This window comes from Falco peregrinus, chromosome 18, assembly GCF_023634155.1.
Source record: "Falco peregrinus isolate bFalPer1 chromosome 18, bFalPer1.pri, whole genome shotgun sequence".
NCBI lineage: Eukaryota > Metazoa > Chordata > Aves > Falconiformes > Falconidae > Falco > Falco peregrinus.
The window spans coordinates 4,303,488-4,320,943 of NC_073738.1; the positions used below are offsets into that span (position 1 = coordinate 4,303,488).

At 60.5% G+C, this 17,456-nt stretch overlaps 1 protein-coding gene across 1 annotated transcript; it reads right to left on the reverse strand.

Annotated features, from left to right (window-relative positions):
• Positions 1 to 43: 43 nt before the first annotated feature.
• SMARCD2 (SWI/SNF related, matrix associated, actin dependent regulator of chromatin, subfamily d, member 2) lies at positions 44 to 15,213 on the reverse strand. Its single transcript, XM_055789725.1, has 13 exons — positions 14,980 to 15,213; positions 7,334 to 7,518; positions 5,108 to 5,150; positions 4,414 to 4,536; positions 4,191 to 4,310; positions 3,936 to 4,031; positions 2,860 to 2,961; positions 2,446 to 2,607; positions 2,069 to 2,166; positions 1,672 to 1,807; positions 1,467 to 1,589; positions 1,285 to 1,386; positions 44 to 1,176 (listed from the first exon to the last, which is right to left on the reverse strand). Exons 1-13 carry the CDS (start codon positions 15,142 to 15,144, stop codon positions 1,123 to 1,125), a joined length of 1,509 nt encoding a protein of 502 aa, XP_055645700.1. The 5' UTR covers positions 15,145 to 15,213; the 3' UTR covers positions 44 to 1,122.
• Between the last annotated feature and the right edge of the window lie 2,243 nt (positions 15,214 to 17,456).

Below are 17,456 nucleotides of genomic sequence, written 5' to 3' on the forward strand. Positions count from 1 at the left end.
GCAGGGTAGGGGGGGCTGCAGGACTCCAGCACACACACAGAGCTGCTGCTAATTGGTTTTATTAGAAAATATCCAAAATAGACAAAAAATGGTTACACAAGAGGCAGAGCAGGCACCCCTGAGCCATACACCCTGGGAATATGTAAACGCCCCCATCCCCTCTGCCTTCGACCTCCCTGAGGAGGCAGAGCTGCTCAGGCCACGTGGAGCCTGGGGGCAGAGGCCAGTGGGGTTAAGGCACTTCAGTGGGTCCGGTGGGTGGTGGCACCGTCCCCTCAGCCCTGTGATCCCCTCCCTCCCCAGTATATCCAGTTCTCTCTGTGCTGCACGCTCAGAGCCCTGGTGACCTGCTGCCCCCAGGCTCCTGGGGCCAGAGCTACCCCCTCTGCCCCCCCCCCCCCCCAAGACCTCTTATCGCTCACGAGACATTGCTAATTATGTAAAACAGCAGGGGGAGGGTGAAGTAATCAACTGATTGTCAAAAACTTAATGCTAAAAAACTTGGTTATGTATAAAAAGAACAGCTTGGCCCGAGCCAGCCCTCTGAGATCACCACGAACCACTGCATAGATTGAGGCAATGAGTGCAGTAAAAGGAACTCAATATATTAATCAAATACAAACCCACTGTACAAAACGCTTTTTTTTTTTTTTTTATAAAACCTGTTCACAAAAATAGTGCAAAACATCGGGCACCAGCAGGGAGGGGGGAGGGGCTGGCATTTGGAATGACAAAACTTTGGTTGAAGAGGGGCAGGGCCGGGCCTGCCTTCACAGCGGCTGGGCTCAGGGAGGGCTGGCAGGGCAGGCAGCACCGGCAGGAGGGCTGCATTTAGTGCTAAGGGGAAGGAGGCGAACAGCACGATGCAAAAGCAGGATGTGTTAATGCAGCAGAAGGGCTGCAGCAGGAGTTGAGGGGTGGGGGGGGACCGGGGGACCCCTCCACTGTGCTCTGCCTGTGGCCAGAGCTTCCCGGCCGAGGGGAGCCCAGGGGTGCGAGTGGCTCCGAGTCCCTCCAGGCACGTAGGGCTTGTGCAAGTGCTGTGTTTGATTCCAGTAAGAAGTACCGTCAGGCTCAGGCAGCAGGGAGAGGAGAAGGAGCTCCCGAGCCCCCACCAGCCCCTTAGGTGAGGCGGATCCCGAGCACTTGTTCCAGTTCCTGCCGACGCTGCTGGACCTAGAGGACACGCAAGGGCAGTCAGGCAGGGAGGGGCTGTCCCAGGGACCCCCCCCCACTGCTGACTCGACCCACTGCAGCACCCCATCGGCGTGGCACGGAGCCCACCTTGGCAAAGATGTGTCTGCCCACAGCCTCCTGCGCCCAGGGCTGCTGGTAGAACTCGGCTCGCCGCTCCTCCTCGGGGTTCCCGATCACATCCGTTATGATCTGAGCGAAACACAGGGTGAGTGCCAGGGCAGGACCCTCCCCCCTCAGCCCCTCACTCTGCCCAGCCCCAGGCTTTTTACCTTCAGGTCCCTCCTCTGGGATTTGATCCATTCCTGGATGAAATCCTGGGGGTTGTTGCTGAAGCTCAGCATGAAATCGCGCTGTGTCTTCAGCTGGTTGATGGATTCGATGGTCTCATGAATCTAGAGATGACAAGGGGTGTCACATGCCCTGTCCCAAACCCAGAACAGGGTCTGGCTGCCCCCCTCGTGGTGGTCCCTGCACCTTGGCATCCAGGGAGGCGATCTCCTGCTGGTTGGTGGTGGAAGCCAGGAAGTTGCTCATCTGAGCTTTCAAGGGATCATCCACCTCCACATCGATGTCATAGCAGGCAGTCTTCTTCTGGTCATTGGGGTCCACGCTGGGAGGAAACAGGGTGTTAAGGGGCAGGGGGGCACCTCCTCAGCCTCCACCCTGCTGCAGGGGTGGATCGATGCCCCCAACAGCAAGACAGGCACCCCACAACTGCCCCAGGAAGCCCCTAAATTTGTTTGGCAGATTCTTCCCCTCTCAAGTGACTTGTGCTCACTGCTGCTTTGGGCTGGAGACCCCCGCTAGCCCCCGCAGGTACTGCCCTGCCCCTCCACCCTGCAGGGCACACCAGTGCGCTCTCCACCCCTACCTGATGGTGTGGTTGATGATGATGGGGTCTGGGTGCTGCAGGAGCCCCGCCAGCTTCATGGGGATCTCAGAGAAGCGCATGCGGACACAGTTAAAGATCTGGAGGGGTAAAGCAGAACATTTGCTGTCCATGGCAGAGCCTCCTTCCACCTGCCACAGAAAGGGCCAGGCAGGAGCCGGGGGGAATCACCCAGCCTGGTTTATGGATGGCAAGGTGATGGATGCAAGCTAGAGCCTGGGGAAGGGGCACAAATCGAGACTAGGCAACCTGGGGTGTCCATGGCAAGCCCCCAAATATTCTTTTTCTGGCCTTACTGGGCGAGGGAAGGGTGCTCTCCTCCCAGCAAAGTGTGCTGGTGCCAAGGGGCAAGGGCTGACCTGGCGGAAGTAGCGGTTGCAGTTGATGTACTCCTTCTCGTGACTGTCCTGCAGCTTGTTGTGCTTGATGTAGAGCCAGAGCGCCTGCATGATGCTGGCGCGGGTCTGGGTGTGCACCCCGAGCAGGCGGGCCAGGCGAGGGTCCAGTTTGTACTGTGGTGGCTGCAGGGACACACAGGACAAAGAGGATCTGGTTGGCACTTGGAAGGGCCCTTACTCCAAGCGTGGTGCCCCACATGGCTTGGGTTGCTGCAGGGTCCGTGCCTGGAGCTCTCTGTCTTCCCTTCTAGTCCCACAGCCCCATACAAGGCCCAGCCCAGGCCCATTTGCCCCTCCTTGGCCTGCCCCGTGCGTGAGCCACGCTGGAAGGGCAGCAGCAGAAGGCCAGCACCCGCACAGCCCCAGGACCCTTACCTGGTGATCCAGCATGAGCAGCAGAGTGCATTTCACATTGACGTCGCCGGGACGCTTCACTTGGAAGCCATCGGTCTCCTGGGTTGTGGGCAGCCGGTGCCACTACAAAGAGACCAAGGGGACGCTGGTCAACTCCAAGACCATGACAAGCCACCCACTAGCAGACACTTGTGTCCGCAGCCAGGAGCGGAGCGGAGCCGTGCTCGGGCTCTGTGCAGGGGTCTAGCCGAGGCAGCCAGGCTGGATCCCACCCCCACAGTTCCTGGGAGTCTGACCCCCGTGGGCTTCAGCCGAGAGCCCACCCAGTCCAACAGCTACAGCTTGGCGTGCTCCAGCCCGGAGGCAGATGGGAGTTTGGATGGGCTGGGAGAGTTACAGCCCTCAGCTCTTGATGTCAAGGGCTCAGGCAGCTCCGGGAGTCAATGTGGGATCAATCCTGCCCTGGCCACCGCAGGGGATACACACCAGAGCTGTTCACAAACCACCCTGTGTAGGGGAAGGGGATTCATCCCTGCCACAGCAGGCACCGCCTCAGAAACAAGCGTTTCCTGGGCAGGAAAAGCCCGCTCCCGGCAGGAAGACCCAAAAACCACCCCGATCCCACTCACAGGCAGTGCTTAATGTCCCTGAGGACCTTCCAGCTAGGCAGCAGGACAGACCCTTCGTCCCAGCTGGTGCTGGGGGCACAGATGAGCCTTTCTGCAGCATCGAGGCCCAACGCTGCGGTGCTTTTGCAAATCTGCGGGAGCCAGGGCTGCCTGGGCTGCCCCTCAGAGCCACGTCCTCGCTGCAGCCCCGCACCTCAGCTCTGGCTGCGTACTTGCAGGCACGAGGGGGTGAAGTTAATTGCTGCCGGGAGCCGTCACACCAGAGTAAGCCTGGAAAGCACGGCAGGCAGCATGGTCCCCCAAGGAGGACCAGGCACTGCTCCCTTGCACCCAGAAGCACCTTGCTCAGTCCGGAGCTGAGCACCCACAGGATAAGCAGCAGCACCACCTCCCCACTGCCTGCTGGGGTAGCACCTCTGCCCACCCTGCCCAGGTGCCCCCGGAACAGCCAGGAACCTCCTGCCTCACCTCCACCAGATGGTTGTCTGGCCCGTACAGCTCTTTGTCCAGCTCAATGACGAGGCTCTTGAAAAAGGAGGAGAACTTCCTCTTCTGCTTGCTCGGCTGCAAAAGAGCGTGGCAGAGACTTCACCTGACACTGCCACGGAGGGCCCCAGCCCAAACACCACCGCCAGCACCCAGTTTGCAGAGGGGCCTTATCCAGCCCAGCCAAGCTCCCAGCACAGCGCACCACAGCTGGTTCATCCCTGCCTGTATCCTTACATCCTCCAGCAGTTTGCCCTCCACGCGCAGCTCCCAGGAGGCCACACGCTCACCACCCTCCCCTTCTTCTTTGGCTGGGGTGAAAGTGTTGGAGATGTAAATTCTCAGCTTCCGCTTTTGCTGTGGAATAAAAAAACAGGGCGGGGAATGCTTAGAGGCAAGAGGCTGAATGCCAGCATGCCCCTCACAGCCCACCCCGCAGCCAGCCAGGGCTGCCACGCACCGTCAGTGGTTTCTTAATGGCCTCCTGAATCTCCATTCTCTTCCGAGCGATGGTTTGGTCCAGCTTGCGCTCAAAGGCGAGGAGGTCCATGTAGGCCTGGGATTCTGGGACCAGTTCCCGGATCTGTCAAACAGAAAATACCAGTGCCTTACGGGCTGGGCTGGGGCTGTGTCCCCCACGCCACCACCAGCGCTAGATTGAGATGCCAAGGAGTCGCCAAATGACAAGCCCAGCACAACAGCACCAGTTTCTCATTTGAAATGATTTAAATTTAAACTACCACCCTGCAAACCTCTCCTCCCCAAGTCGCTCTGCTGCAGACCTCAGTGTGGAGCCTCTCACTGTGCCCAGTAGTCTGCCTGGTGTCACAGACAGATAATGTAACCCTGGATTGTTAAGAGGGACCCCCCCCAGGAGAGGCTTAGGGTGCTTCTGGGGTCTCCAGCCTAAGCCACTGATGCTCCTTGCTTGCTCAAAATCCTTGCTTGTCCAACTTATACACACTCCAAACTCTCCTGACACCTCGGAGGAAGAGACAGAAATCTTCCAGGTTGGTCTGCGACTGAGCAGAAATGCCCAGAGGGCAGGAGGTGGCTCAGCGAGATTGTTGTCCTTGTGGGGACCTCACCACCCCAGCTGCACCACCTCCCTCCAGCAGCTCAGCTCCTTCCCCACGCACCGAGGTGGCACTCACCCTCTGTGGCAGGACCTTGTCAGCCATCTTCCTCCTTTTCACCCTGCAAAAAGCACCGAGACAGGTAAAACAAAAAAAATAAATAACCCTGCAACTCTCGCAGGACATCCTGCTGCCAGCCCAGTGGGAGGCTGCTGCGTGCTTGGGCAGCTGCGGGTCTCGGGGAATACTGCCGAGTCCTGCTGGTACAGCAGGAGCCTGGCAGCTCTTTGGCCCCTCCAGGTCACAACCAGGGCCAGGTTCCAGAGAGAGGAGGCACAGCGGCAGCGCCAGCTGTGTGCCATGTGGATGGCTCGGTCTGAGGCAGGTATCGAGGCTCCTGCTGCACCGAACAGGTCCGGGGGAGTAGGTCCCCTTTGGGGCTGCTCCCTGTGACAGGGACTTTGGACTTGGAGGAGGGGAGCAAAGAAAGGCTGTAGGAGCACCTAGACCACAGGACCTTGGGTCAGTGGTGGAAAGCAAAGGAGTAAGAGAATACATCCCTGTGGGCAAGCCAAGAGGACTCCAGGGGGAAGGTGCTGGACTTCTAGAGCCTATGACCAGGGAAGGAAATCCGGTCCCTGGGTTCAGTTTGCTTCACTGCTGCCACTTCCTGAAGGTGCTGCAGGGCAGGAGCAAGGAGAAGGAAGAAGCTTCTGCAAAGCTGCGGCAGCAGGTGTGCTCCCGTCTGCAGGACAGCGTTCTTGAGTTTCCTCTCTGGAAATGGCTGTCACATTCTCCCAGTGCTACAAACCAAAGCCCAGTTCCAGGAACTCGCTTAAAACAAATCAGCCTTGCTACAGTGGGGCCAAAATCATTGCGGGGAGAGGAAGCAGAGTGGCCTCTAGAACTGAGGGTGAACTAGAACGGCTGCAGCCTTGCTCAGAGCCGTTTTAGCTCTAAGCTTGTAACACTGTCAGACCACAGGGCCCTGGGCCCTCCTCCCATCCCACACACCGCAGCTGCCCCATCAGCCTGAGCCCAGCCCAATAACCCACTAAGTTCATGCTCAGTGCCTGGATACGCAGGGAAACACTCTCCCATTCTGCTGCACATGTGAGTTAAGAGATGGGGCAGAGTCCAGCAGGCAAAGGGAAGTCCCTTTTCTTTGGCAGCCGGTGAAGCAGCAGGGCAGCAAACACGGGCGTTCCTGCTGCCATCACGAGGTGCCCAAGGTGTGCTGGCTGCCCCACGGCTGCTCACACGGGAGGACGTCAGGAGGTCAGCCCTAGCTCAGTGGAGGGTCAGAGCGCTTCTCTGAGCTCTTCTTGCCACATTAAATGCCTCCTGCCCAGCAGGGTTTGGCCACCCCATTAGCAGCTGGCTGTTCCCAATCCCTTGATCCACAGCCAGCTGGGAGCAAGGATGCTCAGCCAGCCGAGCATGGCTGATCCCACACAGCCAGCCGCCCGGAACAGAGCCGCAGCCTTATCTGGCTGCTGACGTCCTTGCTTGGTGGCGAGCTGCCCCTCGCCCTTAATCCCCAGCTTGCTCCAGAGCACCAAAGGGATGCACAGATGCTGTGTCGGGGTTGTGGTGCCCTGCGGAGGGATCATGGACCTAAGTGAGCTGTCGCCCTTCAGCCCTGTTGTACAGCCAGGACAGGGAACAGGACCCGAGTATCCATTAGGACCAGGGGATCCTGCCCTGAGAAACAGCCTCCAGTAATCAAGAAGCCCTCAGGAAAAACAGAAATGGAGCAAAGGGATTAGCAGTGTCATAAACAAGTGAGGAGCTGCTGGCAGAGCCCCACAGCTCGATGAGACCAGCCCCAGCAAACAGTCCTACTGAGACCACAGCTCCAGGGAGCGTCTCTACAACCTGCCACCCCTGTCTCCTGTTTCCACGCTGGCCAGAGCCAGCACAAACCCCCATGAGGAGGGGAAAGAACCTGAGGAGCCAGTGCTGGGGCCTCTGGCAAAGCACAAACACATGCAGCGAGGCTTGTTGGTTACTGGCACAGAGATCAGAGTGCGAGGAAGCTGCAAGCTGGGTGTTCTCTGCCCCCATCCCCACCCCACTATCACAAAACATCCCGACCCTGAGCCCTGGCAGGTTTCCCACCACAAGCGGTGCCAGCCAGAGGCAGTCTGCATGTGAGCCGTGCCGGCTGTGCCCCGCTGCAGGCAGCTCCCCCCTCTGCAGCAGGGCAGGGAGCTGCGGGTTTCTGCAGCAAAGTGCAACTGGGATGCCGGGGGTCAAACCACCCGCCTCCAGCCTGCTGGGGTCTCTGTCCCGGCCCCTTACCCTCTCCTCTGGGTGGCCAGCGGTGGCTGTGCCTGGGGGGTCAGCAGGCGCTTCCTGAAGGGGTCCATCATCGACTGCGGCAGGCCAGGTCTCATCGGGGAGGCTGCTCCATAGGGGGGGGCTCCTGGTGGTCCCACCTGCAGCCCTGCCATGGGCATCCGACTGCCGGGCGGCATCCCGGGGCGCTAATAGGGAAGAGAGGAGAGGAAGACTGTGCATTAAACACCACCCTGCAAGGGGCCCTGACCTTCGCTGGGGCCAGCGGATGCCATTTGCCCTCTTGCTTCTTCCCCGGGAGAGATTTCTGAGGCTGAACCCTGCTCTGAGGCGTGGGCAAGGGACAGGGCAGGGAGGAAGGAAGGACATCATGAGCTGCAGCCTTCATCGCTGCAGGAAGAGCAACGGGAAAGCAGAACCGGGATTAGCAGAAGCCACTGACGGCAGGGGAAGGCCAACCTGCCAGCCGGCACGGAGCCGAAGCCATGCGTGGCCCTGAGCCACCACCGTGCAGCAGGAAGCATCAGACCTGGAGCATCACGAGGCCCCGTCACGAGGGTCATTCCCTGCAAAGCCTTCACCATGGGGACATCAGGGGCTGGGGTGTGGGTTCCTCTCCAGAAAGCAGCAGTGCCAGCAGACACAGAGCAGGGGAGCGGAGCAATCCCACTTCCTAACGGCACCGGTCACGAGGCTGGCAGCTGGGCTCCTGGGTGCACGGGACGGAGGCAAGAGCTCACCCCCTGCCAGCACGCCAGCTCCCCTCCTTCCCCCTCCAGGGACCCAGAAAGGGCATTTAGAAGCCACGATGCAACACCCAACCCCTCCTGCAAGGGGTCCCGACCCAGCACAGCACCCACAGCCCCTCTGCATGCCTTAGAGCTGAGCAGTTTGGCAAGCCAGCACCCACACTGGTGGCTCGCAGGCGCCGCTAGGTCTGCACCCCTCCAGGGCCCTTGACAATCGGTCACAGCACCCCACAACGCGCTGCCCAGCCCTACGTGCTCCAGCTGGCTTCACCAGCGGCCCCAGCAACAGCCTCCCAGGATCCTTTGATCCCGAAGCTCCCCGCTGCCAAGATGCAAGGCTGGGAGAGCCACCAAGCCGGCAGAACAACATTTCTCCCCTGCCGCAGGCTCCCAACGTGCCAGGACATCCCCCACCGCTCCCCTCCCATCGCCCTGCTGGGGCACGTGGCCGTGCCATGGAAGGGAACTAATGAAGCCACCTCCATACCCCACTATTTATTTATATACATTTAAAGCGCCTATCACCATACTGATAAAACGTTCTTTGGATGATGAACTGATGACCTTATCTACATTAATTTCAGCACAAACCCTGGGCGCAGGAGGGCTGGGAGCACAAGACCACCGCCGCAACTTGCCTGTCCTCCGCAGCTTTTAGGGGCAGGCTCAGAGCCACAACAGGGTAGTTGGTCTGATGGCAGCTGCGGCCAAAACGCACCCATCACCTCCCCAAAAAGCTGAGAAACACAAAACCAAGAGTTTGAGCTGCTCGTGTTGCTCCCATGCCGGAGCCCAATGCCACAGGTGTCTCTGCAAGCAGGAGATCCCAAAAACATACAAGCGTTGCGTCAAGGAGCGTATTGCAGCTGGAAAGCCAAGGAGCAGCAGGCCACAGGAGCAGCGCCGCACACTGCTTTTCCCTGCAGTTTACCCTCAAGGTTTGCAAATTGCTAAGAGAAGCCTCTTGGCAAAGCAAATTCCAAAAACACACACGCGAGGTGCGGGCTGAGCCCATTACATGACCAAATAGTGTCTCCACCTTTGCTCAGCCTTCCTTTGAAGCAGCCCCTCCAGAGCCCGGGCTTGCTAACCTGCCCCTGCTACAAAGCAGGGGCCTGCTTCTTCCTCCTAACAGCCCCCAGATGTTTCTCTCCTTTTAAGCAGCCACATTTGCGCAACTCCTTGTGACAAGCAGGACTGCACTGGCGTTGCCAAGAGCCAGCCGCAGCCAGCAGCACCTCCTCTTCTGCCAAAAATCACAAGGAAAGAACCTGGTTTCTTGGGGTTTATCAAGAAATCCTTCATGGCAGGCTAGGAGAGGCAGCACCAAGATCCACACCCTTTGCGAAATTAAAAAACACAGATACTGAGTAAATGCTATTTGCCAGTACACAGTGGCTACAGGAGGAGCTCTCACCACTGCCATGCCCCAAGACCTCTCCTGCTTCCCTCTCTGCAAATCCGTGGCTCACATTTCTGATTTATCCCTGAAATGAGAGATTTGGAGGCTGGCTGAAGTTAGCTGAGAGTCTTTGACAGTTCCACATTGATGATAACACCTTGTGCAAGGTCTCCCACGTGTCCATCTGCTTTTCAGAGGGCGAGAGGCTGCTTGGTTGCAAGAAGAGGAGACCATTCTGTTGGCAGGGAGAGGTTCAGTGCAAGGATGAAGGAATCTGTCATACTTAAGACTTTAATGTCACCTCCACAAACATCTGAGAGCCATCAGCCACAGCTAAGCTGCCAGGGGAGAGAGTTCCAGCACACTAGAGACCTGCACAAGTAAAAACATGGGAAGGCAGAATCCTCCACAAGGATTTTTTTTCCTCTCAGTTTACCCTGCAGGACTGCAAATTGCTAAGAGAAGCTTCTTGGCAAAGCAAGGCCAGACTCTGCCTTGTGTTCAACCAGTGACTGCATCCCTGTCGGGGGGAGCCTCGGCCCCTTCGCCTCCCGTCCGAGGGCTGCAAGCTCCTACAACAGCTCACGCAAGCACAGTGCAGCCCCCGAGCTTCAGCCAAGCCACAAAGCAGCGTTACAGCCCCAGTGGGGTGAAGCCTGCCTCCATCCCCGTTCGGAAGCCCTGGAAATTAGCAGGATGCAAGAGGACTTAAATTCAGGAAATGTTATTAGCCCAGCTCAAACCAAGGAGGCCTCCCTTTGCTCATTCCTGCCTAACACCCCTTGTCCCTCTGTCCTCTCCTCTTTGCCCAGAGCAGCGCTGCCACCCCATCCCCTCCGGGCACTGCCTCACGCTCCCCTCCCTGCCCCACCGCCCCTGCCAGTGGGGCGGACAAAGGGCAAACCTTGCAAGCTCAGCTCCGAGGAAAAAGCTGGACCTCATCCAGCCTTCCCTGCGGAAAGCGAGCAGAGCCATTTGGAAACGGGACAGAACACAGCTTGTTTCTGTTCCCTGCCAAAGCCGAAGGAACGAATCGGGGCTGGCTGCGGTTTAGCGGTTCATCCCAGGTCAATGCACAGGCCACTGGCGTTGGGGGAGCTCTGCTGAGAGCCAGCTTCAGCTGAATCCGATGGCAGGCTGGAAGGCTTCCCTTTGGACCTTCGTTGGCATCGACAGGAGCCTCCCCGCCTGCCAAAGGCCCCTTCTTGAGGAAGGGCCGCTCAGAAACCAGAGGCTGGCAGCAGAAAGGAGAAACAAGGGGAGCGATAAATTGCCGGATGGACCTGCACGAAGCTGGGCTGGAGAGCGAGCTTGAAGGAAAGCAGCAATGCAGAAAACAGCTCGAGAGCATCTCTTCATCTTCCTTCCAAGGCCGCAGTTCGTCTCTGCATCTCCCCAACAAGGGGGAACGGCTCGTCCCAAGGCACATCCCATTTTGCTCCGTTCAGAAAGGCGTGATCCAACTTTGTACACACTAACAGTCAGGGAGCGAGAGCCCACATGCATCCTCGCCCAGGGCTTTGGGAGCAGAGCCCTGGACAGACGCCAGGCAACAAAAACTCTTCCTGCAAGTTCCTCCCCGCATGCCCGGACAGCAGCGCTTCCCATTAGGACAGATGCAGAAGCAAACCCTGTTCAAACAGGATTTGAACTCCACACCAGGCTGGTCCCAAAGCGAGCTCAGCTGCCTAAAGCCTCTGCTCAACCCAGAGCTTCGCACGGATCAGGACCAATAGAGCCCCCCTCCAGCACACCCCAAAAGGATGCTTTCCCCCTCTTTGTTCGTTCCTGTGAGCAAATCCATCTTGGGAGGGTGCCAGATAGAGCCTGGGTTTGTGCTGGTGGACGTCTTCATCCAGGAGGTAGCGTTGTTCCCAAGACGCCATTGCATGCTGCAAGCCCTCACCCAGCACCTTGCTCCCAGCAAGCCCCCAAACTGCCCCAACGCAGCTCGCCACGCTTGGAAGACCTGCCATATTTTGATACAGGAGGAGCTCCAGGAGACAGATCACTTCTCAGCTAAAAACTGGAGACAAGGAAGTAGTAAATCAAAGGGAGAAGGGCAAAGCAACAGACAAAGACGCCGAGCAAATTTAGGACACGTGCTGGCAACGTTTCAAGCACCAGTGGAGATGTCTGGCTCCAGACAAACCTGCCCGTTTGCGGCCTCACATCTGAAGCTGCAGATGTTACAGGTCAGAGAAAGAAAAGGTCACAGGGATTCAAATCATAGCATGGGCATTAACGCAAGCAGGAACGAGGAACAAACGTGCTGGGTTCCCACTTGAAAGAGAAACCCCGGCAGCTGCTAACAGAGCGTGGAGGCACACATGGGAAGAGCAGAAGAGGTACCTGGCATAAAGCACTGCCTTTGGTGCTGCTGCAGTGCTAAACTGCCCACGGAACAGCTCTGAGAGCTCCCGAGAAGGTCCTGTGGAGGAAGATGGAGCGAGGGCCTTCAACAGCCAGTTCTGGTGATGCTGTCCACCTATAGAATTTCACCATCACATTTCCTCAGGAGAAACAAAGGGGGGGCCGTGGTCTCCATTGTTGCCTTCCTCCCTCTTGTTCCAAGAGGACAGCGCTCATCTGCTTTGTATCATCATTCGAATTAACTCAAGGCTCAGTCTGTGATGAAACCTGCCTTGGAAACCCTCTCCCTTGGGAAGGGTGGGGTCACCCAGCCTGAGCAGCATCACAGCTTTCCATGCAGCTTTCTGGTACAGCTCCAGCCCTGGCTGTTGTCCCCAGGCCCATTTTTCAAGCCATTCCCAATCACCCAACGAGCAGAAACCCTGTTTTCCTCTGCTCCCAAGAAGATCGGATGAATCTCTCCCGTGCCACACTACACCCTCTCCAACATGTCCAGGCCACCCCATCTTTCAGCTGGCTCCATACCAGCAAACCGCTTTCTCCAGCTCCTCCATCCCAGCTGCCTGCACAGGTTCCTCCACAAAGCGTGACTCCGCTCTCCTTCACACTGCCGCCTGCCAGGGACGGCATCACCGAGCTCCAGTCGCCTGCAGGGTCAGTTTAGGAGTTGCTCGGTCTGTAGCAGCCCTCCTGTCCCACAGAAACCAGGCTCCTTCTCGCCAGCAAGCACCCATGAAACCCTTTTAACAGGGCACCTAACAAGCGCTGCTTTTTACCATCTCTCTGCACCAGCGAAGCATCAGCATGGGGTAACTTTGAGGCTGGAGCACTGCTTTGTACAGCCCCATCTCCACTACACAGAGCCAAGTCTGCTCCCTGCCACAGTGTCAATCCGGCAGCTTGGGAAAAAAACTCTCCTAAGACCGAAACTAGCACCTGAGTAAGCAGAAAGGCTCCTTCTTGCTGCATTTACACCAGCCAGTACAACCTGGATGCTAAGGGCTGGGAGTCGGCCTTGGCACCAGCCACCAGGACAGGGGCTCTGCCCGTAGACCCACCACCAAGTAGCCTGACAGCTCAGCTGATCCTCCTTGGGGGTGGGGGGGAAACCCTCTCCTTCCTGCTCCAGGCTCAGCACCAGCACCTGGCTGCTCTGGAAACATCAGCTCCCAAAAGGGTCCCGGATGAGTTCCAAAAGGAACTCTGAAAGGGAGTCACTCGCTTCCATTCCCTGTGTGAGCTACCCGTAAACACCCAGCAGGCATGCAAGTATGTCAAAAGGACGAGCATATGTTTAATAATCCAGTGATTAAAGACCCCTAAGCACTCGCTGCTGTGGATGAGGCCCACTGTGTCTCCTAGTCCCCAAATAATGAAGTTCTTCATTAAGCCAGGGCATAACAGCAGAGAAGTCCTCCGGGTACCACAGGGATGGCACTGGGAGGGTAGGGGCTGCTTTCCCCAACCTGGGGATTGCAAAACAAAGGGCAGCCCCTCCGGATCATGCCCGCTCTCCCCTCCCACATGCAGGCAGCCCTGCCACCAAGCTGCCGGCCAGATGCAGCTCACGGCCAGACGCGAGGCACGGCACTCGCCGCCAGCCCCGGGGATCAACTGGTCCCACCGACCCAGCCAGCTCCCGCACCGGCTCGCCAGTGCCAGACGTGGTGGTGCCACACACTCGGCATACATCACCCTACGCTGACCGTGTGCGCCCAGCACCTGCTACCGGCCAGCAACGGGGAGGGGGTGGGGAAAGCAAGCATATGCTGGCCTGTTTATCCACAGCAGTGAACGGTTCCTGGCTGCTCCCGTCAGGCTCCAGCTTCCCGGCTGGATTTTGCAACCTGCCGCATGGAAGGAAGGTCAGCACAAACGATCGAGCACCCGCTCGGCCCGAGTCAATTTACCGTTGATTCATGCTCAGACCGGCCTTGGCTGTGCCATCTCAGTTTTCAGCGTTTTTAAGGCTACAGGGGCAAGTTGTTTCCTCATCTTGTATTAATGAAGCTTGCGAGCTGGAATTCCCTCGGCTTGATTTATTTCTCAAGTTTTAATTCACGCAAATGAGGCAGCAGCTCTGGAGGAGGCGATTAGCGGCGGATGAGAACGTGTTGCACAACTGGGCTCCTCCATTTCAAGCCTGCCTGGAAGACTGATTTACACCAGAAACTGAATAACCAAAATAATCACCATGCACCCCAAAGCAAACCGACAAGCTGGGCGTGCAAGGGGGAGGCGGAAAACCGAGTGTATGGCAGAACGTAGTTCTTGCAAGAGATGGAAAATGAGCAATTTCTTTTGCTTTTGGAGGGCTGCTTGCCGCGCGGATTTACTTTCCCCCAACACCAGCAAGCGCCTGCTCTCCTCGTCCAGCACCAAACCGTCTCCTCGGCCTCTCCCTGGGGATAAGAACTAGCGGCACCGAAGGGTCCGTCCGCCTTGGCTGGAGACGCACATAAACGGGTCTCAAGGCTGGTCCGTGCTACGGGAAACGGCTGCGGAGCCGGAGCGGGACGTGGGGCTTCTCCCGGGAGCGCTACAGGCTTCTCAGCCCGGAGGGATCCCACCGGGGGCAGGGCGCCCACCGGGGGCAGGGCGCCCACCGGGGGCAGGGCGCCCACCGGGGGCAGGGCGCCCACCGGGGGCAGGGCGCCCACCGGGGGCAGGGCGCCCACCGGGGGCAGGGCGCCCACCGGGGGCAGGGCGCCCACCGGGGGCAGGGCGCCCACCGGGGGCAGGGCGCCCACCGGGGGCAGGGCGCCCACCGGGGGCAGGGCGCCCACCGGGGGCAGGGCGCCCACCGGGCACCGCTGCGGCCGACGGGACGCGCCCGGCGATGGTACCGCAGCTCCTACCGGGGGCCTGAGAGGGCGGAAGGGGAAGCACGGGCCGATGGAGCGCGGGGGTCTCCCGACTACGGCTGGCGGGGCAATAACGCGGCCCGGGCCTGCAGGCGGGGGGGGCCGGCGGGAGGATGCCGGAGGCCCGGCGCGGGCCCTGAGCTGCAGGGAAGGCCCTAACCGCCGGCCCGGCGCCCCCCATCCGCGGGCTGCTCCGCCCCGGCCCCGAGGGGTCTCGGCTCTCCCCGCGCCCACCCCTCACCCACCCCAGGGCCGCCTCACCTGGTACTGCGCGGCGGCCGGGCCCATGGGGCGGTAGCCCGGGGAGGCGGCGGCGGCGGCGGGAGCCGGGCTGGGGCCCCGCAGGATGGCGGCCGCGGGCCCCGGGGGCGGCGGGGCGGCGGCGGGGGGCAGCGGGCTGAGCGGGAAGGCGCCGCGGCCGGCCATGGCGGGGCGGCCCCTCCCGCGCTGTTTACTCGGAAGCGGCGGCCGCCGGAGTCAGCGCGCGGCGCCCGGTGGCCCCGCCCCCAGGAAAATCCCCGCCCCCTGCGCACAGGCTCCGCCCCCGCCATCCGCCAGAGCAAAGCCCCGCCCACTGCGCGCAGGCTCCGCCCCACGCGACAAAGTCCCGCCCACTGAGCAGAGGCTCCGTCCCCCCGGGCCCGCCTCTCCGCGCCCGGTGCACGCGTGTGGATGAGGGTGTGCAAGGGGCATGCTGGCGTGTGCAAGGGGCGTGCTGGCGTGTGCAAGGGGCGTGCTGGCGTGTGCAAGGGGCATGTTTGCCGTGTACAAGCGGCGTGTTGGCCGTGTGCAAGGGGCGTGCTGGCGTGTGCAAGGGGCGTGCTGGCGTGTGCAAGGGGCATGTTTGCCGTGTACAAGCGGCGTGTTGGCCGTGTGCAAGGGGCGTGATGGCGTGTGCAAGGGGCGTGCTGGCATGTGCAAGGGGCGTGCTAGCATGTGCAAGGGATGTGTTGGACATGTGCAAAGGGCGTGCTGGCGTGTGCAAGGGGTGGGCTGGCGTGTGCAAGGGGCGTGTTGGCTGTGTGCAAGGGGCATGTTGCCCGTGTGCAAGGGGTGTGTGGGCACATGGGTGTGCAAGCATGAGGGTGAGGCAGCGCTGCAGTCAGGCATGCACATGTGTGGGTTTGCGCATTTGTGTGCATTTGCATGTGCAGACACGTGTGCGTGGGTGTGTTTGCATGTGCAGGTGTGTACGTGAAGGCACATGTGTTTACAGGCGTAGGTGTGAAAGCATGTGTGTGCATGCAAGCACATATGTGTACAAGCCTGTGCTTGCGTGTGCAAGAGGTGTGCAGGTGCAGTGGTGTGCGCACACTGCGTGTAGGTGTGAAGGCATGACTGTGCAAAAGTGCCGCAGGAGGCATGTAGGTGTGCACACACGTGGTTTGAGCGTGCGTATGCAGGCACGAGGGTGCATGTCCGTGTGTCTGCAGGTGTGCATGCACACAGGTCTGAACGCGCGTGTGCGGGGGTCTGCAGACGGGAAGGTGTGAAGGTGTGTTTGCGTGTGCAGAGGTGTGTGAAGGCACACATGTGTTTACAGGCATCAGTGTGGAAGCACGTGTGCATGCGCACGGGCAGGCGCGTGTGCCGGTGAGGTGTGTGCGTTTGCGGGCACGAAGGCCTGCACGTTTGCACGAGCAGCACGTGCGTGTGCAGATGAGGGTGCGAAGGCACACGCGTGTGCATGGCACGCAGGCGTTAGGGCAGGCACGTTTGCACGTGAAGCGTGTGCAGGTACACGCGTGGGTGCAGGCGGGGGATGCGGGAGGGGTGCAGGAGGTGCAGGGGGGTGCAGGCAGGGGGTGCGGGGGTGTAAGCGCGGGCTCCTGGCACACGCGAGTGCAGGCGGCTCGGCGCTGGCGGCGGGGGGGCGATGGGACCCGGGGGAGCCCCGCGGGGGCAGCGCCGTTGCGCGGCCCGACCGCCAGGGGCCGCTGCAGGGCCGGGCCCGTCTGCTCCCGGCGGCGCTTTCGGGGCGGCGCTTTCGGGGCAGCCCGGGGGTCCCAGCGCGGGGGTCCCAGCTAGGGCCCGGCGGCGATCGGGGCGGTCCCCGCTGTGATCCGCTGCGCTCGGGCCAGGGTGTCCCCGGGGGGCCGTGCTGGGACCACCAGGACCCGGCGTGGGGCAGGACGGGACCAGGGCCTGGTGCGGGGCAGGGCCTGGCATGGGGCAGGGCAGGTGCAGGGCCTGCTGTGGGGCAGGGCCCGGTGTGGGGCAGGCCAGGCGCAGGGCCTGCTGTGGGGCCTGGCATGGGGCGGGGCCTGGCATGGGGCAGGGCCTGCTGTGGGGCAGAGCCTGGTATGGGGTAGGGCCCAGCGTGGGGTAAGGCAGGCCTAGGGCCTGCTGAAGGGCAGGGATCCCCCGCTGTGGGGCAGGGATCCCCCGCTGTGGGATGCGCCAGTGTGAACCACAGTCCTGCTGCTCACACCAGCACGGCCATGGACCTCGCCCCCCGCTAGCCCCAACCCTGAGCAGGGGCACGGCCCAGAGCTGGGTGGCATGGCCCTGGCCCTGTTGTGGTCCCTGTGCCCCCTCCCTCGGGTGGTCGCCCAAACTTTGCAGCCATAAGTGCCACCACTCGGCACCCTCGGCACGGGGCTGCAGGTGCTGGCTCTGAGCAGGGGTGCGCAGGGCTTTTCCCCCCAGAGCGCCCCGTGGCGTGCCAGCTTGCCCAGGGTGGCTGCTTATCCCCTGTGCTGGGAATATGGAGCTGGACTGGCATGCCTGGGTTTATT